Genomic DNA, 27803 nt, shown 5'->3' on the forward strand with positions numbered 1-27803 from the left:
TTGCTTTTTTTCCCTCCCTCTTTCCTTTTGCCCTCCTCCCCCTCCTCCTTTGAGTGTGTAAATGGTCACATGTTGTTTCCCCTCCCCAGTCCGGACACCAGCACTAGCAGAGAGAGCAGCAGCGGCAGCAGCAGCAGACATGTGTTATTTATCGCTCAGTCGGAGGAGGATCGAAGCGTAAAAAAGGACTCTCACCGCGTGTCCCTCGATTCTTCTTCGTCTTCTTCCTCCTCCTCGTAAGTGTTTGAAGAGTGGAATGGCGAGTCCGCCGAGCGACGCCGGCCCCCCACTCCCGGCCGCCGGCGTGAAGAAGTGCGGCTACCTACGGAAGCATAAACACGGACACAAACGATTCTTCGTGCTCCGGGAGCCCGGCGAGGGCTGCCCTGCCCGGCTGGAGTACTACGAGAGCGAGAAGAAATGGAGGAATAAGTCCGCCGCCAAGAGGGTCATCCCGCTGGACTGCTGCCTGAACGTCAACAAGCGAGCGGACGCCAAACACAAATACCTCATCGCGCTCTACACCAAGGACGAGTACTTTGCCGTGGCCGCTGACAGCGAGGGCGAGCAGGAGGGCTGGTACCGCGGGCTGACGGATTTAATCGCGGAGGGGAGAGAGTTCGATGGCTCGGCGTCCAACTCCGCGTCCTCGCTGGTGGGCTTCGACGAAGCGAGCTACGGGGTGATCACGCCGGTCAGCGCCGCCTATAAGGAGGTATGGCAGGTCAACATGAAGTCAAAAGGCTTGGGGCAGAGCAGGAATTTAACTGGGGTCTACAGACTCTGTTTATCCAGTCGGACTATAAGTTTTGTCAAGCTCAACACGGAGGTGGCCTCAGTCATTTTGCAGCTGATGAACATCCGGAGGTGCGGCCACTCTGACAGCTTCTTCTTCATCGAGGTGGGTCGCTCCGCAGCCACCGGACCCGGCGAGCTTTGGATGCAAGCTGACGATTCGGTGGTGGCACAGAACATCCATGAAACAATCCTGGAGGCCATGAAAGCCATGAAGGAGCTATCGGAATTCCGCCCCCGGAGCAAAAGCCAGTCATCAGGTACCAACCCCATCTCTGTGCCCACGAGGCGGCATCTGAACCACCTTCCCCCGAGCCAGACCGGTCTCCTCCGGAGATCTCGCACCGACAGCATGGCCACGACCTCGCCTGTGGGGAAATTTTCTTCCTGTCGGATACGCACGGCCAGCGAGGGCGACGGCACCATGACACGCCCTATGTCGGTGAACGGGAGCCCCCTCAGCCCGGGGGTCCACCGCACCCTCCTGAGCAGGTCTCACACCATCACGGCACGCCCGTGTCGGACGTTCGAATCTTCCTCCCTGCAGCACAGTAAGTCCATGTCTATGCCTCTGTCTCATTCTCCGCCAATGGCCGCCCCCAGCCTCGCGAGCCTCTCCTCGTGTCCAGATGGAGGCGCGCCGCGTCCCTCCAGCTGCAGTGCCTCTTTTTCGGGCTCCCCGAGTGACGCCGGTTTCATATCGTGCGAAGAGTACGGCTCCAGCCCCGCGTACGGTAGCAATACCCCGGAGTCTCTCCGAGCTGACACCCCCCCTTCCCGGGACGGCAGCAGGCTCGATGGCTACATGGTGATGGAACAACAGAACCATCGGTGGTTTCCGGAATTGGACAAGGCTTATCGGAAACGCACGTACTCCTTGACGACCCCCCGCCAGCAGAGGTGTCTCCCCCAAGTGTCTTCGGCTTCCCTGGACGAGTACACCCTAATGAGGGCCACTTACACCAGTGGTAGCCAGACTTCTCGCAGGTGCCTCACAGCCTCTCCTAAAGGAACATTTCCTGACGAGTGCAGGGACGTCCAGGCTGGTTCAAACTGTCCTCAGGGCGACAGTGGTTACATGCCTATGATGCCGGGCGTGGCACATAACGCATCAGGAGCCAAAAATGACCCCTACATGCCTATGAGCCCCATGTGCGTCTCTGCTCCGAAGCAGATAATCAACCCCCGATCTCACCCCTCCTTTGCTGCAGGGCAGGCCCTGCACACTGACTCCCCGGGCAGCATTTCCCTCGAGGATAACGGCTACATGCGCATGTGGTGCGGAATCAAAATGTCAATGGAGAGCAATGATGGAAAACTGACAAATGGAGAATACCTGAACATGTCTCCTGTCGACCATTTGTTAGCCCTCATGCCCCGAGAACACATCCTTACTTCTTCTGGAGGAGAGCAACAACACAGACAGCCTTATTCATATTCTTCACTTAAAGGCCAATTGCAGCGCAACGGCTCGACTGACACAGACCAATATGTGGTGATGTGTTTACAGAGACAGCGGATAGAAGAGGAGTCCAACTACTGTCCCGTTTCAACAGGTGACTCTGTGACACCGGGCACCCCCTCATCTGCCACCCCTCCTCTCAGAGGAGCTCGGAGTGATGGAGGTCTGGTGCACAGAAGTAGGGCGTGTCGACCCACCCGCCTGGCCCTGGATTCTCTAAGAACCTTACCATGTATGAGTGAACACCCGCTCCCTTCTGAGCCGCGCAGCCCGGGGGAGTATATTAACATTGACTTCAGTGGCGCTTCCAGTGATGCGGCGGCATCTGAAGCATCTGAAGACTTAAAGCGCGCTGACGCGGGTTCACCACCGCTCTCTGATTATGTTAATGTGGACCTTGCCTCCCCTAAATCTGCGGTTTCCTCCCCTGGAGGAAGTCTGAACCGGAAGGAAGATGGCAAAGACGCAGATGGACAGGCAGAGGCGAGCGAGGTGCTGGATGAATATCCTCTCCAGCATCACTTAACTCTGACGTGTCAGCCTGCCGCAATCAAGGACGACTACACCGAGATGACGTTTGGTCCTTTTGGCGCCGACACCAACGCCCCCCTCGCTGCTAGCCCCGCCACGTGTGTCCAGAGACTGAGTCTCGACAGCAGCCTAGTGGCGGACACTGTAACGGCAGCACCGGTGGATTCTTTTCTCCTCGGGGGACCCTCCCTCAACGTGCCGCTCGCAGATCCGCACCGGGGTGCCAAAGTCATCCGCGCTGACCCTCAGGGACGTCGGCGGCACAGCTCCGAGACCTTTTCCTCTACCACCACCGTCACACCCGTGTGCCCGTCCTTCGCCCACGACACCAAGCGCCACAGCTCGGCCTCGGTGGAAAATGTTTCCCACGGCGCGCGCGGTTCGGAGGGATCTGATGAGGACTACGGCGGCAGCGCCCCCATGTGCAGGGAGACGTCTGCGGGCTATCAGAACGGACTCAACTACATTGCCTTAAACTTGATGGAGGGCACCCTCGGAGGGTGCCGGTTAGGGGGCTGTGACGGACTCCTGAGATTCAAAAGCGCCTGTGGATGCAAGGGCGGCATGAACGGCTTCAACTCCAGCCCTTACGCCAGCCTGGGATTCAAGGAGACGACCGCCGCCGCTGTGAAAGGTGAGTTCCACTACATGTGCTGTATGCACTTTCATTCAGGATGCTTTCATTCATGAAGGGAGTGGTATCATTACTAGAGCAGGATCTGTCGTAGCGCTTCTGTGTACTCTGCAAATTGACTTGTGGTTGCTAAGCAGCGCCAGGCTCATTTTCATTCCCGAGTTGTGAAAAACTGTGAGAGCGTAGTGTTCCCGCCTGCAGCCGGCCTCGTCGTCACAGACTCTAATCTCAAAGCTGCTCAATCCGAATGGATTTTTACACGCCTAATCAAAAAGAATATTGCATTCTTTTTGGCTAGCAACCTACATTATGTAACCAAACCTGGGCGAAACAACATGTGCGTATCCTATCGCTTGGAGACACAAACAGGCCTAACTTTGTGCAGTTTTATGTGTCATAACACCTTGGAGAAGTTGTTTCAAACATGGCCGTGAGGTGCAGGCGGCGATGTTTAGATAAGATTAGTCACCCCCTCGTCACACCCGTGACACAACGAAAAATTTCACGGGAGTGTGATTTGGAGGATAGCTGTTTGCTAGGCCTTTCATCTCCTTTATGCATCTCTGATACTAAAAATCAATCTAGAATGCTCCTTACGCTTTCTAATGTCACCATTCATGTTTCAGACTGTTTTATTTTCCTATTGGCTGTCTGTTGGTCTCATGCGCTTTAGACCACGTCAGTGTTCCGTCTGTGTATCACACGCAGGCAGAATTCAAGTAGCCACACCAGCTACGAATTGGCATTTTATACCTTGGTGTAAAAGCAGGTTTATTGGTCGTCTATGTTGTTCTATTGTGTTTATATGGCTGACTACTATACAGTTGACGGGTCGTCTTTCCGGAAAGAACAGTTGCCATCAAAATATCACCTTTCACCTCATTCTGTGTGCTGTTGCATCACTGGCTTTTCATGCAACTCTAAAGGCAGGGATTTTTATTTTTTTTTACATGGATAGGTGACCTAACAGCGGCACGTCAGAAGTCGCTGTTGTCCGGAAAGAAAGGCTGTGAAGTCTTGTTAACTCTTTCACTGCCATTGAGTGTGACAGACACCCAATCCATTGTGAAAAAAAGTATTTAAAATATATTTACAAAATAATAAAAGATTAATATATGTAATATATATACAGTATTACAAAAGAGAATATTTACAGTTGTTTCTCCTTTTGTTGCCTTTGAATAAAAATATAGATACATTAAATATAAAAGAGAGTGAATGTTTACTAGTATTTACTGTTAACTCATTCATTGCCAGCTATTTGTTGAGTATGTGTTGATATGGTTCGTAAAAGAACGGCCATTGACGGCGATGAATGTCCAATCGATTTTGACTCAAAAACATGTAAAAGAAATACATTTTAGAAAATTACTTTTTAATATATTTAAATATATTTTGATTAACAAAAAGAATATTTACTGTTATCTTTTTCCTTTTTTGTCTTTTAATATAAAAATAGGTATGAATAAATACAGAAAAATGCTAATTAAAAAAAAAAAAAAAAACGATTATTTACAGTTAACTCATTCATTGGCAGTACATGTACATGCTTAGTATTTATAGAGTGTTTGTTATGGTAATTAGTTAATAAAGAAGAATATTTCTATTCAAAACAAAGATCCCTCGCTACTTCGCGCTTCAAACTTGGCGCCCTCAGTCCATCGCAGATTTTTTTTCAATTAAAAAAACACACAGATGAGTTGTTCCGAGCCAATCCCGTAGTCTCACTCTCGTTCCCTCCCTCCCTGCTCTTTGTTGTCAGGTCGTGCATTGGAGTTGCTTTTTAAAGTAAAGGATGTTGAAAAATGTTTGGGTTTGATCTTGCCACAGATGCTTGTAAGCCTAAGCTTCAAAGAGCCGCATACGTCAATCATCATTTAACTTGTTAAACCGCTGCTTTGGCAACTCATTGTGTGTAAGTGAGCAGTGGAGTGGAGTGAGCGGACTCACTCAATGAAGCATTTAATAAAGCCAAGCATTTTTCCACTACTTTATTCTTGTTTAAAAATAATTCAGTGGGACAGTAACTTGTTTAAAACTTATCATAATTATTACATTTGAAGTGCTTAAAAACCATTTATTAATATATATGTATTTTTTAATTTGGGGGAAAAAATGAAAATAACATGTCTTATATGTATCTTTCCAATGCTAAATCTGAATAAATGCATTTAACACGCTTTTTTTTTTTTTCTAAGGGGGTGTGCTACGTCGCGGTTTTTCACTGATCGCAGCGGGTTCTGGTCCCCATCAACCCCAAAAGCACGACGGATAACTTTACACTCATTAACGAAGAAAATAACAATTTTTTCAAAATTTTCAAAAAATCTGTTTGAATACTTGAAAAAAATAATTAAATATAATTTTTAAAGAATACCTAGTTTTTTTGTCTTTTAACCAAAAAAAAAAATGTATAAATAAAAATACAAAAATTTAAATACGAAAATATTCACAATTTTACAATTAACTCGTTCATTGTCAGCTTGGATATATGTATAGTATTCATTCAGAATATGTGTTGTGGTAGTTAGTAAAATAACATTAAAATTATTTTTAAAAAATTTGTTAATGAAATAATGATTTTTTTCTCCATATTTGTCTTCGAACAAAATGTATAAATATTTGAAAATACAAAAAAAGAGAGAATATTCACTATTTACTATTAATGCATTCATTGGCAGCTAAGGTACATCTATAATATTCAAATAGTATGTGTTGTGTTTAGAGCTGAAACGAATACTCGAGCAACTCGAGTAACTCGAGTTTAAAACTGATCCGAGTAATTTTATTCACCTCGAGTAATCGTTTATTTTGACAGCTCTAAGCATCACGTTTTGCTCGGACTATTTTTAATGCGGGACAACGCGCTGATGTCACGTGCGTAGAGGAAGAAGCAAAAAAAAAAAAAAATAAAACTTATGCAGCCAACAGCTACAACAAACGACGCCGACATTGCTAAATACTAGCCCGCACGATGCTACGTTGGTAGCAGGTAGCGTGACTAGCATCTGATGAGTCTCATAGAGATCACATGTATGTTGAACTAGATGTGAAATGACAGACTCGGCCGCGTCTGGGCAGCGTTAGTAAACAGCCGCCATCTTAAAGCAGTAGAGCGCTAAGCGCTAATAAAGAGCGCTAATAAATAAGATTAACGTTACTGTCACTAGCTCAAGTAACGTTAGCCCTGCGGAGGGCTAGGTTTCTCTTAATTATGACCACTTTCGATGCGTGGCTAACGTGTCTTACATACAGGCTTTAACATAACATAGCGTTGTGGAGTGATGAGGGTGTAAAATAAAAACTCAATAATGCTAACTATCAGTTTTAGCTCAGTAGTCATTGCTGGATAAAACACCAAGTAGCACTGGTCCCTAATGTGCTCCAATACAGCCTGTATCATACATTTATTTTGAACGCTGCAAAAACTCAAAATCCTATCAGGACTTACAGTTTAGACTAACTTAAAACTTAACTAGAACTTAAAAATGGCTTGACACAAATAGAAATTCAGTTGAAACACGTGGGAAAAAATCCTAACTTTTAAGTGGTGTGTGTTATCAAGCGTAACGGCATTTTTTAGGTGTATATATATATATATATATATATATATATATATATATATATATATATATATATATATATATATATATATGTTTTTAAAAAAAAAAATAAGATCTAAAGGTTTTTTGGGGGAAAGCAGTGAATTAGTCTTTTTTTATTCTAGTTACATCTGAGATGCAATTGTTGGCTGTTTTCAACATGGTACATCGAAAATAAAGACATTGATTGACTGAAAATGGTTCAAGATTAGATGAAATGTCTTGTTTTCTCATGTATATTTATAATTGCTCTTCACCTAAAAATATACTTGTTTTATCCGATTACTCGATTAATCGATAGCATTTTCAGTCGATTACTCGATTACTAAAATATTCGATAGCTGCAGCCCTAGTTGTGTTAGTTAGTAAAAGAACATTTATATGAAAAACACCCATTTAGGGCGATTGCCTATCGCCTTTAATGGCAGCCAATGTTAATAATTTATGAAATAACATTAAAGCCCATACAACAGTATGAAGGTTGTTGATGTATTTTCTCAGTTTGAGTGTTGAAAGTGTTAATATGCCAAAGTTACTGTGTGGTCAAAGTTAGAACAGATTATTTTTTAAAGTAGATCGGATTGGTCTATAACCGTTAATAGCAGCCAAAGAGTTCATTTTTATTTGTGCTTTCACCACGCAGCTCGTATTTTACCTCGTCTGTTTTTTGTGTCGGCTATGACGCTTCTCGCGGCATTCTGTGCAAGTCATTGGGTTCCCCAGAAAAACAAGTGAGTCAGTTGTTTATCAATTGTCAGGTACTGGGTTTCAGGCCTGGAATGCGGGGCAGTGTGCAAAGGTTGCTGGGAGAGGTGAATGCTCACTTGTTTTTGTAACCTGGCAGGATGGAAGACTCTGAAGGGGGATGGGATTTTTTTTTTTTTTTTTTTTTTGCTATGAACAACTTCACAAACTGGCTCTGACTGTTTGTATGAACATATGTGATTTGACCTTGAATATTTGCTGACGACCTCTGAACAAAGGCAGTCATGGTCATGTCTACATGAACATGGTCGTTTTTGTTGTCTTATGCAAATGCTATCACAACTGATTGACCAATAGATCGATAAAAACTTTTTTTTTTTTTTTTGTTAAACATCGGGACCTTTTTGTCCCCCAAAATTCTGTTGAATTCGTTTTTTATACTGATTATAAGTAAAATTGGCAAACTGGTTCCAAAATAGCAGTCAGCACGTCAGGTTTTTCTCTCCACTATGTTTACCTAATTACTATATTTGTACACAATCATAATGACCCTAGCCATATCCTTTGTAAAACTATAAGTGGTAAATAAACATTGCCTCTTTCATACTGTCTCTCATTGCATGTCAATATTTGATCTTTTTTTTTAATTTTATTTTTTTAATATATATATAAAAGAAGTAGATACGTTAAGTACAATATTTTGTACTTGATAGAGAAACGGAGACCACTTTTGGAGTCCGCACCCAAAGATTAGTTGGAAACAGCTGTCTGACCTAACAAAACAAAACAAAACAAAAAAAACTTGGTTTCCCAGTGTAAATTGTGAATTGGCTGAATTTGTACATATTATCTTTTTAGAGCCTCTTAATGTAAATATTAAAGGTTTTTTTAGATTGGACTTTTTAAAAAAACGTTTTTATTTATTTACCTTTTTTTTTTCTTTTTTAAAAAGTATCAGCAAAATATCTTCTTTATTTTAATTTTAGTAATTTCATTTGTTTTTCTAACAAATAAATAGGGTAATTTTGTGGTTTCAGTTTACGTGACAAGTAGGCATGTGCAGGTATGAGATTCTAACGGTATAATAACCTTAAGCCAAAATATCACGGTTTCAAGGTATCATGGTATTGCAATTAAAAAATTATCTAAATTTTGTTACCTTGAGACGTATGAGTTAAAAACCATTGAACAGGATTTTTATTTTTCAAAAAATATTAGGAAATTGGCACATAAGTATAATGTTAAATATATATATATATATTCTATATAAAATCAAAATAAATGCAATCCTTTAGGTGAGCCAAAACCCACAGCCACAGCTCAACCTTATTACCATCAGAACAAAAATATTTAAATTATTTTCCATAAAAACCATGTGTGTATGACTCGTATCATGTTTACGTTATACACGCACTCTTTCTCAACACATACAGTTGCCAGAGAGAAAAAAACCCCCACCACGTTTTACCACCGCTAGACACACTAAACACGCTGGAGTTAACTCTTGTAGCTTGTAGGAAACGTTCATGACGGTGTTTACGTACCTAATCATTAACTATTTAGAAAAATCATTTTGAAATAAAATTAGAGGTATTGCCTCCTCGGCAGCCCCCGCAAACATGTTTTACATGTCAGTTGGCCCTCCTCCTAACTTTCCTGTAGCCGAAGTTTTCGCATACCAGCGATTTCGTTTTCTTCGATGGGGGGGGGGGGGGAAGTTCAGGAGTTTCACGTCTTCCACCCATCGTGTAGCACAGCTGACTCACTGACACTGAGCAACAACTGATGTGGGAGGGTTGAGCCTTGCAGCTGCAAGCGAGGAATTTCTCCCTGCATTTTTGGGACTAGGGACGGTATGATGGAAAATTTTTGCAGTTTTGAAACCGTGATGTTTTCATACCACAGTATACTTTGAAACCTCTAATTGGCACATGTCTAGTGACTAGATAAGAGTGCTCGTAGTGTTTCTCGACATTGCTACTACACCTACTGGCTTTGCATCTGTCAAAAAGGTGATCATTTTTTGATCAAATTTCCAAATCATAACAAAAAATACTAGGTCAATGTTGCTTAAAAGCACATCGTGTTTCAGTGCCATTTGAACTAGGAGGGCTGACAGCTATTGAACGATCGCTACCAGCCCTCCCAGTTCAAATGGATTGCAAGTTTTATCACCGTCAATGGCAGCCAATGAGTTAACAGTCACTGCACCTTTTACAACTCTATTTTTTCCTCTACTACTCCTACTATTACTTCTACTACTACTACTCCTTCCAAATGACTGAACACATGCTTCTTCGCGATCAAGGAGGAGATGAGGCGTTGTCTCCCGCAAGCTTGACCACATTTTCTTGTTATCACTGACTGAGCCCATAGTTTACATTCCCTTCAGTGCTGCAGTTTGAAAGCTAGGAACTTAAATCCAGTGTCCTCATTTGGCATTTGCAGTCACCCCTGTGGGGGTGAAAGGGAATGAGGGAGGGAACCCGGGCTCTGAAAGCGGAGGGGTTAGCGAGGCAGTTGCTGTTCTAAAATTCAACACACATGTGAATGAATATTGGGAGGGGGGTGCATTCTATAGCGCTATATATGGACATTCTTCTTTCTGCTGGCTGTGGCTAACTCTGAATGGGTGAGGGCGTCGATTGTGGGGCTGCTATAAACCAGTATTTCCATTATCGATTAATAACCGATTATTTGTGCGATTTTAGACTTGTATTACCCAAGGCTTTATGGGTTAGTTGAAAATGCACTTGACAATCTGAAACTATGCGTTGCGAAAAGTCTGGAATATGAAAATTGGTACGATGTTACTTTATGATTTTAGTGTATTAATAAAAAATTTTTAAAAAATTACTGTTTTCCTTTTAAAGTGTTTTAAATTTCCCCCCCTTTTTTTGTATTTGTTTATCCTATGAAAAAATATTTTTTTAACGAAATGAAAAGAATATTTTTTTCATTAAAGTAAAAAAAAAAAAAAAACGAAAACTAAATTTCTTTTTTTTTTTTTTAATGAAAAAAAAATGTTTTGATTTTTAAAGTTCCAAAAGAAATAAAACTAAATTTCTTCAAATATTTATGACAGAATATGGCCGTTTTTTTTCCTTTTGGATTTTATTTTTTAAAAAAAAAAAGTTTTTTTCTGACAAAATATTTAGTTTTTCCCAAACTATGATTTAAAATTAAAAATATATACATACATTTCATATATGTGTATACATAAAGCTATATTTATTGAAACTGTTTTTTAAATTGATGAAAAAAGAAAGCGCTGTCTTCTTTTAAATCATTTAAATCTTTTTTTTTTTTCAACTCATTTTTATTTCAATAATTTTTTCAGACAATTAATCCACAATCAAAATACATTCGTTTTATAATTGATAATTAGTTGTCAGTGATTGGTGGCCACCCTAGTGGATCAGTTCGTTGTTTTGTTGCTACACCGCCACTCTAGCCTTGAAGGGCACGCCTTCTGCCCTCGCTGCAATGTCACTTGAGCGACCTCTGAACTCCAACGAAATGCTGCGAGCCCCATCACGGAAGCGTGTGGATTACTTTACGCATATTTCTTGTCAGCCCACCTTTCATCTATTTAGCCACCCCCCAGCCAGCCCGTGTTGTAACAGCCGTCTTGCATGGTTGCATTTAGGGGAGAATCTGACTCACTCCTTCCATGCCTTGCCCAATTTAGCAGCTCCACTGTTCCACTTTGTGCGTCTTCCTGTCTGCATATGCGCAGCCGCCAGCAGATGGTCGAGTGTGGCGGGGGGGTTGGATTGAGTCAGGAGTATTTGCACCTGCCCCGCCAAGCAGCACTCACTGGTTATCTGGCTCTTTTAGGAAGGAGAGTGACAATACGCTAATGACTGGCCACCATCTGCCACAACAACAGGGAGAAGGTGCTAGTGGACTATAGTGGAGTAGAGAGGCGAGGAGGAGGGTGTGTTCAAGAAGCCTTCTTCTACCCCTTAACCCCTCCCCCTCCGTTTTTTCCCCCCTCATTCTCCGCCCCCTCTCTCCAGGCATCGCTTTCTGTTTTGCAGAAATCATGTGATGCAACCTACACCCCCCCCCCTCCCCGCTTGACACACACATGCTTTATTTGGCACCGGCCGTATTTGCTGTTGTTTTCCATACCTCCAAGGGCCGGTGCCGTTTGGACACAGAGGCTTTCCTAATGACCTGCTAATCATGTTTGATGAACTCTTTCAGTTCCGACACATTTGGATTGGGAAGGGCTGGCAGCGAGTGATTTTGTTTTAATGCCAATTTTAATAATAAATAAATAATATGCGAGTTAACTCCCTCAGCATCATTTTAACTAACACAGTTAAGATATTTTTCGGGCTATACGTCACACCCGAGTATAAGTCGCACCAGCCAAAAAATGCACAATGAAGATGGGGGAAAAAACATATATAAGTCACACCGGAGTAAAAGTCTCATTTTAAGAAGGCCAGTTTTAGGGCTGCAGCTATCGATTATTTCAGTAGTCGAATAATTGATGAACTAGTTAGTTTGAAGGAACATGAAAAATTAAAAATACCTGTGCTGAGCCTCAAATGGTATAAAAAAATAAATGAGGATCTATGTACAACAAAAGAACAATTGGCTAACTTACATAGCAAAAGTCCGCTAGCTTAAATGCTATAAAATACTAATTTTTATTTTTTTAACAGTGCTCTTAACAAATGGTTCAAACACATATTCCAACAAAAAAGTGCTAAATATACCAATAAACTAAATTATGAAAGCATTAAAAAAAAACAACATTAACTCAAATAAAAACTTTTTTTTAACAGTGCTCTTAACAAATTCTTCAAACACATATTCCCACAAAACATGGCTAAATACACCTATAAACTAAATTACGAATGCATTAAACAACATTAGCTCAAACAAAAACTTAGCTTAAATTGGTCTTAACAGGGAGCAGCTGCATTTAGCCATGTGACATGAGTTATGTCATAGTCACTGTCACCACTAGAGGGCAGTGTATCCACCCAAATCAATAAAAGTAAATGCAAACACTTTCAAAACAAACCATTACAATGCCACTTTAGTTAAACGAATACTCGAAACAGCAAAATTTAATTCGAATCTTTTTTAAAATCGAATTACTTGAGTTAATCGATTAATCGTTGCAGCACTAAATTAATCCCAATTAGTCTTAAAGTTAATTATTTTGTGCATGAACTCATTGCTTATTGGGAGTTTATATTGATTGACTCTTTGTCTGCTGTTGAATGCGGATAGATGCCCAATCCATTTGTAGTGGGAGAGAGCTGGCAGAGAATGAGCAGATGTTCATTTGCTGTCATCTTTCCAGGTTAACTTTTTTTTTCCTTTTCATTTTCCAGTCCCATAAATCCAATGTGTACTTTTTTGGGACTATTTGATGACACGCAAGAGAGGAAAAGAACACTTTGTTTCTTGCCCTCACCTGTCCTGTTCGTACACCCGCCCTGCACAGTCAGAGTAGAGAGTGATACATAACTCTTGAGTGTACACAAGGGCGGGATGTTCCAGTCACAGATAAAAACAAAGTCAACCTATCCCAAAATTAGCTCGGAGGTAAGAAGGCTTACGTTCGCTCGGGGATTAAACATTGTTGAGCGGCTTGTTTTGTCTCGAGCTGCTGTGTGATGCCAGCTTGTCTCAGCTGACTAGTTTATGCACAACTCTCATCCAAGATAAACTTTGGATATTTTACTGTATTTTCTCAATGGACTAATGGGAAATGAATCATCAGCTTTTATCAGTATTGTTAGCTGAACATGCTCATGTTACATATTGAGATTGTAAAGTACATTCATTGTTACAGTTGTTACAAGCAGGGCTGCCATGATGAGCTGATCAGCTAATTACTGTATTGGCCTAAATATAAGATGGTGTTTTTTGCATTGAAATAAGACTGAAAAAGAGGGGGTCGTCTTATATTTGCGGTCTGGAAATTATACCCATTCATGTCGCTAGACGGCGCCAGATATCATTAAAGCGATGTTCCGTCATGACAGATCTCAGCTACTCTCCCCATTCACGACACTAGATGGCGCCAGATATCACTGAAGCGATGTTCTGTCATGACAGATCTCCGCTACTCTCAGGTTTAACCAGTTGGCATTAATTTATCACAATGTTTTTCCTTATTCAGATTTGTTTCAAGACTACAGTTACAGTTAGACTTCACTTTGTTGGTTAATGCAGTTATTGCAATGTTGTTGTTTTATCACAATAGATTGGTTTATTTACATTTAAAAAACCAGAAGCCATTCATTTACAAATGTGATTGCTCTTCAGTTTACATATTTAAATGTTGAGATATTAAGATTTGAATGAGGCAAAATAACATGCTTTTTCTCTCTGTAATCCGTACTGTAATTATTTTCTGTATGAAAATTAATTTGCTGTACAAAAACTCTTTTTTTCAAACTTGAGTCTTGAAAAAGAGGGGGTCATCTTATAATCAGGGCCGTCTTATTTTCGGGCCAATATGGTAACTGATTATTTTGATGGTTGGTTAATGATTTTGAGTATTGTTGCATTCCAAATTGTTGAAATCCTCTTCTCTTATCCTCATATGTACCGTATTTTTCGGACTATAAGTCGCACCTGAGTATAAGTCGCACAAGCCATAGAATGCCCAACGAAGAGGAAAAAAACGTATATAAGTCGCACCGGAGTATAAGTCGCATTTTTGTGGAAAATTTACTTGATAAAATCCAACACATAGAACAGATATGTCATCTTGAAAGACAATTTAAAATAAAAATACAATAGAGAATAACATGCTAAATATGTGGACGGTATGATAATGTTACATGATGCATGAACAATGAAATGCGAACGTGGCCGGCATTTTAACGTAACATAGCCATTAAGAGTTATTCAGATAACTATAACAAGTTTAACAAACCATCAGTGTCACTCCAAAACATCAAAATAACATGTGAAATGATATAATAATGTGTTAATAATTTCACACATAAGTCGCTTAAGAGTATAAATCGCACCCTCAGCCAAACTATGAAAAAAAAAACTGCGACTTATAGTCCAAAAAATACGGTAAATGTACTCGGTATTTTATTCATTTCTAAAAAAAAAAAAAAATCTTTAAATTTTATTTAAAAAATAGATTTTAAATAATAAACGAAAACTATATTTTAAGTTTTTCATTAAAAAAAAGTTACATTTCCCCAACATATCGCCTTTAACTCATTGTCTGCCATTGACCTTAAAATTGTCCAAATCCTATTTTATGAGCCTCCTAACTATAAATTTATTCTACTTAAAAAAAATAAATAAAAAAAAACTTTTGTGTTTTGAAAAATTTCTTCACAGCTTTATTATTTAATTTCTTCTTCATGCTTTCTAATTTATTTTTTATATTAAAAAAAAAAAAAAAACTAAATAGTCTCAGTTTTATTAGGAAATAAAATGTTATTTGGAAATCATTTTTAGTTAATTTTAATTTAGCATTTAAAAAAAATCCCTGATATATATTGCCTTTACAGCAATTCGCTGGTGCCATTGACGACAATAGATGTCCAATCAGTTTGGACTGGGAGGGGCGAATGAACGTATGTTCAAGTCATTGCATGAGGAATCCTTCAGCGGTGGTGGTGTTTACGCTGAGGTGAGCGAGCGGGCTTGTTTTTGCGTCTCGCGTCGAACGGGCCTGAGGCACGGAAGGTCACAGGTCACGAGGCGCTCGTTGTTTGTGTAGCCCAGCTCTGCCATAGATCAGGGAGGAGTCAGCCGGCAGGAGGCTGGAATGTAAACACGACATATCCCAGCCTGCTCATCTCGCAGGGAAAAGAGCTGACGTCATTTTGCCTGCTTTTCACTCCCACAAGTTGTTTACGTGACATTTCGGAGCGTGTAAACGCCAACTTAAAACGTGTCTCATAGGTGATTTTCAAGACGATGTAGTCATTATATTTTTAAGAAGAGTCCAAATTGTGACCCCAAAAATTCCATATGAAACCAAAGAATGAGGCTAAAAAATATAAATAGGATTGTAATTTTGTCTTGTAAAGATCTTTTTCCTCCCTGAATATACGACTTTGTTTTTGTAAGATTTTTGTTCAAACACAAAATTAATGCTACGTAATATTTATGATGATTTTTCTTAAAAAATGTTTGTTTTTTTTGTCTTGCCTGGTTCCAACTTTTTTCCGTAAAATGCATCTTTATTCATTTAAGAATATATTTTACTGAAGACGCTTAGACGTCCAATCCATTTTGACAAAATGGATTGGATGTTTATTGCCTGTAATGGCAGCCAATAAGTTAAGGGGCCCCCAGAAGAGGATTTGGACAATTTTGAGGTAAAAAATCTCCTTAAACAATTCAGCAACTATCGAAATAGTTGTCGATTCATATATCCTTTCATTCATCACAGATCCATTTTGATTACTTGTGGCAAAACAAACAACAACAAAAAATATTTACATTCAAATGGCATGGATGTATAGTGCCGTCAATGGCATTGAAAGATGAGCATTAAAAGCCAGTCCTCTCAGATTAAATGAATTTGACATCTATCGTTGTCAATGGCAGACAGCGAGTTAAAAAAGTTTTTTTTTTTTTAAATACATAAATTGTGTCTCAAAGTTAGTGTCCAGATTTAAATTTTGACCAAGAAATTCTAAAATGTTCAATCTACCCCAAAATTGAGGCTAAAAAATTATTTAAATTTTTTTTTAAATTGTAATTTTTGTCTTTGGAGGTTCCGACTTTTTCCCAGTGAAAATACAGTTTTATTATTTCAAGATGTTTTTTCCCTGAAAACATATGTGTGCAAATATTCCTGCTTTTCTTTCCTTGTAACATTTGATGTGACTGTCTCACGTTTACAGTCCTCTCCCTCTCCCTGTCAGCCCTTCCAGCTTAAATGGATCTGACGTCTATTGCCGTCATTGGCAGCCAACACTAAGCAGAGATGGCCATTTTTGAGACATTTGCACCAGAACATACCCGTCTGCTAATAACGCTCCCCGGTGTCCAAACCCTGAATGAAGCCGAGTTAAATTTAGCTAGCGCGCTAAATAAATAATGAACAGTGAAGGTGGGCGGGGCCTGAGAAGGAGTGAAATGGCGGGGGGGATGTTTATGTGCACCCCCTTAATAGAAGACGGGGCTTTTGGGTTCATTCCTCGATATGCACAACACCTGGGTTGCCACAAAGGATTATTTTGATAGCTGATTAATCACCGAATATTTTGAGTTGCTTTATTGGCTTCATAAATACATCAGGTTATTTACTGTTCTATTTCTCTGGACTTGACATTTTTGCTAAAAATGTGCATTGGAACTAAAAGTAGTGATGAGGAATATTTGACCAAGAATATTATGTAAGGGTATGATTGTTTCCTAAAGCAAAAGCAGACGTTTGCAAAGATCTTGTTTTCATTCATGACAAAGATAATCTGCTTTCATTGAGGACTACACAGATGAGAGCATATTGTGTTTGCTATTTAATTCTTTATAGATACTTTTTTTAATTAAAAAAACAAAAATAATACCATTATTTATTTAAAATATTTTTAATTAATAAAATTTTTATGTAATTAAAAAATAATATGAATTTAAAGAAATACAATTTGAAATAAAATAAAATGGAAAATATTGACAGTTTTTTTGTGTGTTTTAATTACAAAATGTGATGATAATAATAATAATAATAAAAAAATGACAAAAAAAAAAACTAAAAGTAAAAAAAAATCTTGTTTTATTATTGTAATTATTTTGTTTATCATGTTTTATTCATGTATTACCATTTGTAAATCTTTATGTATTACATTTTTTAAATTAAAAGGACCATTTTTAAGAGTTATTTATTTTCTAAAAATAAAGATTTTTCTTTTACAAAATGTTATAAATAAAACTTGAAAATTAAAATACAATGAGATATCGAGTATCTTCCTTTAACTTATTGGCTGCCATTGACAGCGATGGTTGTCCAAGTCATTTGATCGCCATCGCCCCTCCCCGTCAAAATAGATTGGACGCCTAGCGCCGTCAATGGCAGCCAAAGAGTTAAGCGGCTCCAAAAACAGGATATGGAACATTTATTAAGTCAGCAACGTCTTTAAGAATTCATCGATTATCAAATCTGATCACATATTAATTTGGATTAATCATGGCAGCCCTACTCCACATGACATTCATTTATCCGTCTCTTCTTCTGCGTGTTATTAACCACCGTTCCCCGTGATTCATTTTCCCGTCACCTCGCGCTCGTCTTCTTTAGGTCCAGCAGTCCCATGACCTCACCGCATTCCCACTCCTCTCAGTAAGGTTGATTCAGTTACTGCGGTTTTTCCATCTCTTTTTTTCGCCTTCTAATGAACCCAAACAATCAGTAGGCCATGTTAACTCTATTTTCCCCAAAATGAGTCATTCATCGCTACAAAAAAAAAAATGACACGATTCCCAGATTTTTTTTTTTTTTTTTTTGTCGTTTGGGAGTGAAAAACAGGAGAACAAAGTGTGTGTGTTTATAGTAGGAGTGTTGTGGGGAGGGGGTCAGTTGGGCCTGAATGAAAGGTTTGTTTTAGAGAATGAACGATCACATCCAGCTTTGTGAAAACAGCTCTTGTTCGCCTCCGGGGGGGGAGACGACAAGCGGGGCGGGAGGACAAAAATGCGGCCGGCCCGGCCGTGTGTGCGTGCGCACGGCGGCCCGACACTTCCGCCGCGGTTTGATAGTTGCATGCAAATGAAAGCTCACAAACAAGTGCGTGGGGGTCAGAGTTCAGCTGTGTTTTCCACTGGGACAGAAAGCGACACTGTGGCGACTGCATGAATGAGGATGAAGGAGATGTTGGAGGGGCATTTGAGGGGTTTCATTTTGGGGGGACGGTAGTCAGGGGTACCTGTGTTTTATGTCTGTAAAGTCACTGAATAACAAAGTGTTCATGTATTCTGTATACATGGTTATTTGTTGTAAATGCATATTGACACTGGATGGATGATGGACGTCCAACCCATTTGAACTTGTTTGACCGCTGCCAGGCCCGCCCAGTTCAAAGGGTTTTGCTGTCCAACGCTGTCAATGGAGACCAATGAGGGAAAAAAAATTCCACAGAGCCCTATTTTTTTTTTTTAAGAAAAATGTGATGACTTTATTATTACGTGTAGTTTTTTTCTTCTTTGAAAATAAGCCTTTTCCCCCAAACATTTGTTTTTGGTAAATTTATTTTAAAAAACGCATTTAAAGGGCAGGCTCATTTCGCATGAAAAACATACGATAGCACAGTGTTTTTCAACCGGCTAGAGTGCCGCGAGAAATTATAAAATATCACATTTATTTTTTTACTTTTCATTACATCGTCAGGCAGAGTTGCGAAAGGAAGGACTAGGTAGAAGGTTTCGGTTGGGTGCGAATGAGCGAGGTATTTCTCGTGTCACGTTCAAGAACTGCTCGGATTTCTGACCACCTTGCTGTCTGCGACAATGTGGAACCAAGCATGTCTATAGCACATCATTGGATTAGACTCGTCAAATGTTGATATACACGAAAGTGTTCTTTCCTTATGTGACGATCGTCAATCCTCCCCTTGTGTTTTATTCCAACACATTCTGGAGGACAGCAAGGTGGCCGATGGCTAGAAATCCGAACAGTTCTTGAATGCGACACAAGCAACTCTCCAACAGCGCCAAAGTGCCATGCAAGCTTAAACGTAATCTCCAAACGTCGATGGTCGATGGACTATTTTGTTTGCCTTCGTGAAAACACAGAGAAACAGGCAACTTTTTTTTTTTTTTTTTTTAGAAAAACTAAAAAGGTAAATGAGAAAGTCATCAAAGCCAGTTACCTTGTTGCTGAACGTGTTGCTCAATTCAAAAAGTCTCACACTGTGGCAGAGAAATGAATGCTACCTGCCTGCAAAGTAATTGTCAGCGATATGCTCGGCCCTGATGCGGTTTAAGACATTGCTAAAGTCCCCCCGCCTGATAAGTCTGAGCTTTTCAAGCCTAACTGCAATAAAAAAAACAACAACATAAAAACAGAGAGACAAAGAGCTGTTGAAAAAGAGCTTCGTGTGCGTCTTTCTTCAGTCCCAGCCAGGATATCGGCTTTGTGTTCATCTAAACAGGTTCAAGTCACACTGAGTTAGAATAAATATTGAGGAATTATTGGAAAATTAAATATACTGTACAGGAAGTAATTTTAGAACATTTTTAGTTTGTGGTGTGCCGCGTTATTTTTTCCTATGTAAAAACAAGCCGTGACTCAGAAAAGTTTGGAAAAACACTGCGCTAGCATGCCCGCTGCATGCTAGCATGCGCGCTAGCATTTTTTTTTTTTTTTTGTTTAAAAGGCAGCTGGAGCAAAACTGAGTTCAAATTTACTTTATTAAAGAATTTAAGAAAGCACTCACATCAAAGTCTTCATCTTCTGTATCTGAATTGAAAAGCTGGGCGAGGTCTCCATCAAACACGGCTGCTCAATTCAGCGTCTTCCTCTTAAAAATCACCATAGGTGACAGTTTCTTTTTGTTTCGCGTGGGTGATGGACTTGAGTTTGAACTGGGCTTCGTAAGCATGCCTCTTCGCAATATTTGCCATTTGCGAGGGTCCTTCTCCAAATCAATTTTGTTTAGCCTAACGCACTCAAACGTTTCAGCTACCGAGGGCACGCCCCCTATCACATGCACCCTTCTCTCAATTTTTGAACTATATGCCACTACTTTTCCCCCTTCATTTTTAAGTCTGCGTTTTATAGTCCAGTGCGGCTTATTTGTTGATACATTCGGGTTAATAGGTAACACTTTATTTGACCGCGGCGTCATAAGACTGCCATAAGACTATCATAATTATGGCATGGCACTATCACAGGCGGGCGTTAATGAATGCTTATGACAGATGTTATTAAATATCATCCGGCAAATTATGTCACTAACTCAATTTTTGTCGCGCTCGGATCTTTTACATCCATTCTAAAGTGAGATAATTTGCCGAATGACACAAAAATGACATTTGTCATGAGCATTTATTAATGCTCATGGCAGTGTCATATCATAATTATGATGATCCTGTGACAGTTTTATGGTGTCAAATAGTGTTACCAAATACCATAGCTAGCAATTACTGAAACAACTGGAACAGTAACTGAAGAAATAATTAGCACAGAACATGAGCATTCATTAATGCTCATGGCAATGTCATATCATAATGATGGTCCTATGACAGTTTTATGGTGCCACTGTCAAATAAAGTGTTACCAAGTACCATAGCTTGCAATTATTGAATCAACTGGAACAGTAACTGAAGAAATAATTAGCACAGAACATGAATTTTGATTCTAATTTACATCTGAACCGCTGCAATGCATGCTAGGAGGCATGTTGGATGACAGCAGTGTTGACAGCAGGTGGCAGAAGAGGTTGACTGTCTCCCACAAGCGAGCAGTGATGGCCAAATGACTCTTCTTGAAGCAATGAAGCTTTGTAGCCATTTGGTTCAAAGCATCATGGTGGTTCATTTGGTCTTGGACAGTCTTATGATGCCGCTGTCAAATAAAGTTTTACATATCTTTTGGGGTAAATATCCCATTAATACAGCGGAGACAGCTGCGGTTTATAATCCAGCGCGGCTTAATCTATGAACGGATGTCATTTTTGTATTGAATTTGGTGGGTGGCGGCTTATAGTCAGGTGCGGCTTATAGTCCGAAAATGCCAGTATATATTTTTGTCTTGTCAAGTTCAGACTTTATTCGTGAAATACTCTTTTATATGAAAAAACACTACATTACTAGGGCTGTCAAACGATTAAAATTTTTAATCGAGTTAATTACAGCTTAAAAATTAATCGTAATTAATCGCAATTCAAACCATCTATAAAATATGCCATATTTTTCTGTAAATTATATATATATGTTCTGTAAAATAAATTAATGGAATGGAAAGATAAGACACAAGATGGATATATACATTCGACATACGGTACATAAGGACTGTAGTGGGCATTTCACTCTACTGTCATTTAAATCTGTCTATGCTGTCCTCACTCCGAAGCGTCTACTTTTTCCAAAGCTAGACAGCTAGTGAACGACGCCTTAATAATCAGACTTCTTCCTTTTTCATTTGATTTATTAATAAAATGGCCTCAAACCATTGTCCTCTTTAGACCGTTGTAAAACTACAAAAAAAAAGTACACAAGCATTGCATTAGCAACAATGTTAGCTTAGCACGCTATACAGGTTCTCTAAACATAAAGTGTCTCATACAAAAAATATAACATTTCGCTCACTAACATAATATGTACATTCTTTACAACAACCATACTTAGGGACAAATCTTGTCCAAGGATCATATAAGCACAACATTACAATGTAAGCGTCAGCCCGAGACGTCGTGCAGCCATATTGAACTGGCAAGAAAACAATAAACCATGTCTCAAAGCGACCACAAGAGTTCGCTGTTAGACAGCACAAAGAGCCTTGCTGTAAAACTTACCAAAAGGCAGAATACTGTCTGAGCGGGACATGTGCGTTTATTGCGTCAAATATTTTAACGTGATTAATTAAAAGAATTAATTGCCGCGCGTTAACGCGATAATTTTGACAGCCCTATACATTACACATTTTTTCTACAAGAAAAAATGATGAACTGATTATATAGTTGCCAATTTACACTGTAAAAGACTTGTCCATCTCCCTTTATGAATGTGTTTTTGTTCTTGCATCTTTCAGAATGAAGGCCACTGGCTCCGCCCCCCTCCTCCTTCCCTGAGCGATGACGTCACGCGGGCAACAGCTGGACCGCAGGCCGCTGCCCACATGTCCTTTGACCCTTCACCGCCATCGCCTCGGCAACAAGGACACTTGACCTTTGGCCCCGAATCTTCCCTCGGCGCCGTCCGTCGATGCTGCTGGACTTTAAAACAAACAAGAAAAAAACTCTCAAACCAACTATTAACGCTTGGTAACTATTGTATTTAACTGACGACATGAGTTATTGTATCATGTCAGATATGTATTATTTTGGTTAACATTATTAACTCAATGGCTGCCATTGACGACGATAGACATCGTTCATTCGCTGCCACCCTCCCACTTCATATAGATTAGACATCTACCAGTGACAAACTCATTTCAATATACAGGTACAACAGAAGGCTGATTGGACGCCACATGATTGGACGTCTATCATCGTCAATGGCACTGAAAGAGTTAACAGAGTTTAAAAAGACACAAACCAAACCTGGAGATCACATGCAAAAAAAATGCTTACAAAATATTTATTTATTTAACAAGGATGTATGCATTTGGTGACATGTTTTCCAAATGTGTGAATTTCTATAAATAATAAAAGTGGCATTTAGGTACATATTTAAAAAGCTTGTTTAAAAAAACCTACCTCATCAAAACAAACAAAAAAATAATACAGGTTGGTTAACCCCCTATAGTTGATATAAATATGAATGAAATATTTATTTTACAATTTTTTAATTTTTCACCAATCCAAAGCCTTAATCCCGCCCCTGTTGGGCTGTTTAGTCTGGACCTAGCAACCCTTCACACCAGAACCGATACGCAAAGAATGAGCCACTCTGAGATTTCCACGGTACGTTTACGACAAAACCCCATACAAAATATGTCTATTTATTCACCAGTTACGCTTTGTTTAAAAGGAGCGATGATGTCATACTCAAACATCACAATGTGACCCGGGTACTGCCTTGGCCCGCTTGAGCCAAAGTTTTAGAACCTCCAAACAGTTGGTACCTGAGCACCTGTTTTCGCTCGCAGGAAAATATGACAAAAAAAGAATGTTTGAAGTTCTTTGTCTTAACTAGGGATGGGCGTCTTGATGGACTTTGGTCGATTGTGACAAATTATCGCCTTGCCTAAAAATATCTTTTTTTTTTCTTATAAAAATTTTTAAATTTTTAACTTTTTTTGAATATTTTTTTCCTATAATTTTTACCTTACTTTTTAAGAGAAAACACTTAATTTCAATTTTATTTGGCTTAATGTTTTTATTTGAAAATTAGAAAAAAATGTTTCCTAAATATATGATTTTCTTCAGTTGTCCTCGAGTCAAAATGACCTGTTTTCAGTTAAACCCCCTTTAAAAAATACCCTAAACGATACGTTCTAGGGTTAAATTGTTCACTGGATGAAAAAAAATGAAACTTTAGTCATTGAAATGAATGAAAATGCATTCAAAACTAGGGATGTCCCGATCGCATATTTTTGCATCCGAGTTCGAGTCACCTGATTTTGCCGATAACGCAATCCGATACCGAATTTTGATTGAACAAAAAGTACTGTTTACAGTATTTCCTCTTCCTTTTTCCGGGAGTATTATGGAGAATAAAATGTATATGGCAGAAAACACTCAGGTGACTTGTAGTTCCGCTCTGAGACCCCCAATTTGGCCAAATTTCAAAATTGTCCTATATGCATGTGAGATACATCCTTGGAATGCTTAAAATCTCAAATTAAAGACACCACGATTTTAACGAGATGTTATCGCGTACCTACCTTGTTTCGATCCAAAAACTGTGTGTAGCGTGTCTCACCGAGTGTCAACACACAGCTGTGAATGACCACAGCCGGACATTTTGGGGATTTTATGGGTGAGACACAGTAATATATCAAGGGTTGCAATGCAGAAATGGCAGACATCAAGGAGTGGTCGAGATTTTCTTTTGCAAATATTTACCCTTTTAAGCGTTTTTTTTTTTTTTTCCATTTTCTTTGTTTGGTTTTTTTATTTATCTAAAATATCGGGGAAATGGGACAGAAACCAAAAAAAAACAAAAAAAAAACGATTAAGCGATAGTTATGATGTAGAAATCCGTGACCTATTTACAGACTCTATTTTGTTTCATTGTGACGTGATTTGTTTAAAAGTTTAAAATATGTGAGTGACATAGACATCAATTAATAATTCTAGTGCTGCAACGATTAATCGATTAACTCGAGTATTCGATTAGAAAAAATATATTCGAATAAATTTTGCTGCTTCGAGTATTCGTTTACTTAAAGTGGCGTTGTAATGGTTTGTTTTGAAAGTGTTTGCATTTAGTTCTATTGATTTGGGTGGATACACTGCCCTCTAGTCTGCCTCGTTTCACATGGCTGAATCCAGCTGCCCCCTGTTAAGACCACTATAAGCTAAGATTTGGTTTGAGCTAATGTTTTTTTTTTTTTAATCCATTCGGAAATTAGTTTAAAGATATATTTAGCCGTTTTTTGTTGGAATATGTGTTTGAACTATTTGTTAAGAGCATTGAAGAAAAAAAAGCGTTGGCATTTTATAGCATTTAATCTAGTGGACTTTTGTTATGTAAGTTAGCCAATTGTTCTTTTGTTGTACATATATCCTCATTTATTATTTTTTTTTTTTATACCGTTTGAGGCTCAGGTCAGGTATTTTAATTTTTTTATGTTCCTTATCCAATTATCCAACTAAATCCAATTAATCGACTACTAAAATAATCGATAGCTGCAGCCCTAAATAATTCAAAGCTAAAAATGACAGACATTTTGAATAAGAAATATAATTAATTACCTTGGTTTTATGGCTGGGTTGAAATAAAAGCGGTTGCGCAGTGTCTGTAAACGGGGGTCTCCAGGGTAAAACAGACAAATTAAAAATAGTTCAGGGGCTTAATGCGCCATGAAACTGCTATGGCAGCATATAGACATATAGTTCTATCAAACACAACAGTTCTTTTGACTTAAAATACAGCAGTTTTATTTCAAAGAGGGGTGCAAGAGCAGAAACTGCTTTTTCAGCCTTGTCTGTTTTCCACCATATACATTTTTGTTTCTTTTGGCAATGCCATTGTATTTCTGGATAATTTTGTTACTTTTTAGCCCTTAAAAAATTAAAAGTATTCATTTTATTAATAAAATTAAAAGTATAAAAAATGTTTAAATCAAAAACCCGACCCTTTTCACGCGATTCCCATCCTCTGAAAAATGGCGCGATCGGCCCCATTTCTGATCACGTGATCGGATCAGGACATCCCTGTTCAAAACTTTTTCACATGTTTATTTTGTTGTTAAGCTATTGAAATACAAGTGAAGGAAAACTCGTATATTAAAATGAAAGATGAGTTGTTTCTTGAAGCATTATGAAATTTTGTGTTTAAAATTCAATTAGGATGGTTAATGTGCGATTGCGGTGCAACAATTAATCGACAACTAATTGATTAGCAAATTAATCGACAACTATTGTGATTACCAATTAATCATTTCGGACCTTCTTCATCTTTAAACTTGTTTAAATTCTTAAAGTTATAGCAAATATGTAATTTCTCAGTTGTAAATATTATCTGATTTCTTCATTATATTTTTGTTAAGTCAAAGTAGGACATGAACAAAAATCTTTCACTTTGGAAAACAATTCACATTTTTTCCAATTTTCAGACATCTTACTGTCTAAACTAGCTTCTCAATAAGGCTGCAACAACTAATCGAGTAAATCGATTAATAAATTAGATGCTAACAAATCGGATAATCGATACAGTTGTAGACTACACCTAAGTCAGAAGGCTGTAATAAAATATTATTTTTGAAGGAAATAGTCATCCAATTTGTCTTGATTGTTATTTACAACGTGCCTAAAACAACTTCCAGGTAAATTGTGAAATTGAAAAAAGTGACATTTATCCGATTAATCGTTCAATGAATCCATTATGAAAATAATCGTTAGTTGCAGCCCTAATGTTAGGGAAGACAGGCCATTTTGACCCGGAGGGCACTGAGTGTATACAGAAAATGAGGACGACTCCATCATATCAGTCCAATTTTTGACCTCCTAAAAATTCTGAGATTTTAGCTGAAAGCAAAAAACGAACCTAAAAATTTCAAATCTTAGATTTTTTTACCCACAATTTTTTTTAAACAAATTTTTGGTATTTTTGTAATTCTACTCTACTTTTTTAAGAAAAAAATACTTTTTGATTTCAATTTTCCCAATTTTTTTTTTCTTTCCAATGATTTGATTTTTCCTTTTAAAATACAGAAAATGTTTCTCAAATACGATTTTAAATCCAACTCATTTATATCACCAGTTTTGACAAAAAATGTTTTTTTTTTCTTCACTTTTTCCAAAGCCGATCAATAAAATACCGTCAAAATGCCCATCCCTGGTCTTAACTGGACGCCACACATACACTCACATACTCACCTGTTGCCTCCTGACGACGCCGATTGTCTAATCGGACGCCGTCAAATTGGGACGCATGGTCTTGCACTTGCAAACTCGTCTAGATTGTAACACGGGACGCGTTGAATGTAGTACACGTCGTGTTCCAAGATTGGGAACGATGCGCAAGCAAGCGCCACAGTGACAATGAGTGAAAGCTAAGACGACATCTACTACTACTAGTCCACAAGCGTGATTGCTGTTTTTCTGGATTCACTGGTACTTCGAGACTGTATATAGAGTGACGTTACAACAACAAACAACTTTTAAGTTGGAAAACATGCTGTTGTTATTGTACATAGTTTGTGTTGGAGTGAAACAACAAAAGCACTAATTAAGTTATATGTGATTTTTTCCCCCCACTTTTTCTTGTTAAATAATTTAATAACAGATGGGATAGTATTGTGAAAGACGATGCCACAATTTTTCTAATGCTGTAACTGCAAATTTTTCAAAAAACAAAACAAAAAAAACAAAAAATTCTTACTTGACCTAAATGATACTTAGGTACAACTGGCATATATGCAATATTTACACTATTGAAAACGAGTTTACTCACCACCAAATGTAAAAATTGTTATGTTTATGAAAGCTTAAAATTCAGATTTTTTTGTTTGTTGCGGTTTGTACATGTTTTTTCCTACAAATTGAGCCCATTTGATGTTTTGAGCAGTGTTTTGCATACAAGTTATGTATCTTCATCAGAAGCATCGGAAGGTTACTGTAGGGTGGGCCTTGGCTTACTTTGCTGTTTTTCTTTTTTCATTGTAAATATTTCCCATCTTGCATATTAATGTGATGCGACTAAGAGATGATAATTTAAATTTACGTCTTTGCTTTAGATGGTATGGATTCTTTGTAGACACATGGAATAAATATTGATATTATTTAAGAAA

The 27803-nt window shown here is 38.8% G+C and overlaps 1 protein-coding gene across 1 annotated transcript; it reads left to right on the top strand.

Moving 5' to 3' along the window:
• Positions 1-94: 94 nt before the first annotated feature.
• Positions 95-27803, top strand: irs2b (insulin receptor substrate 2b). Its single transcript, XM_057852171.1, has 2 exons — positions 95-3422; positions 22434-27803. The coding sequence occupies exons 1-2, from the start codon at positions 257-259 to the stop codon at positions 22436-22438; spliced, it is 3171 nt and encodes a 1056-aa protein (XP_057708154.1). The 5' UTR covers positions 95-256; the 3' UTR covers positions 22439-27803.

Source organism: Corythoichthys intestinalis, chromosome 12 (genome assembly GCF_030265065.1).
Source record: "Corythoichthys intestinalis isolate RoL2023-P3 chromosome 12, ASM3026506v1, whole genome shotgun sequence".
Classification (NCBI taxonomy): Eukaryota; Metazoa; Chordata; class Actinopteri; order Syngnathiformes; family Syngnathidae; genus Corythoichthys; species Corythoichthys intestinalis.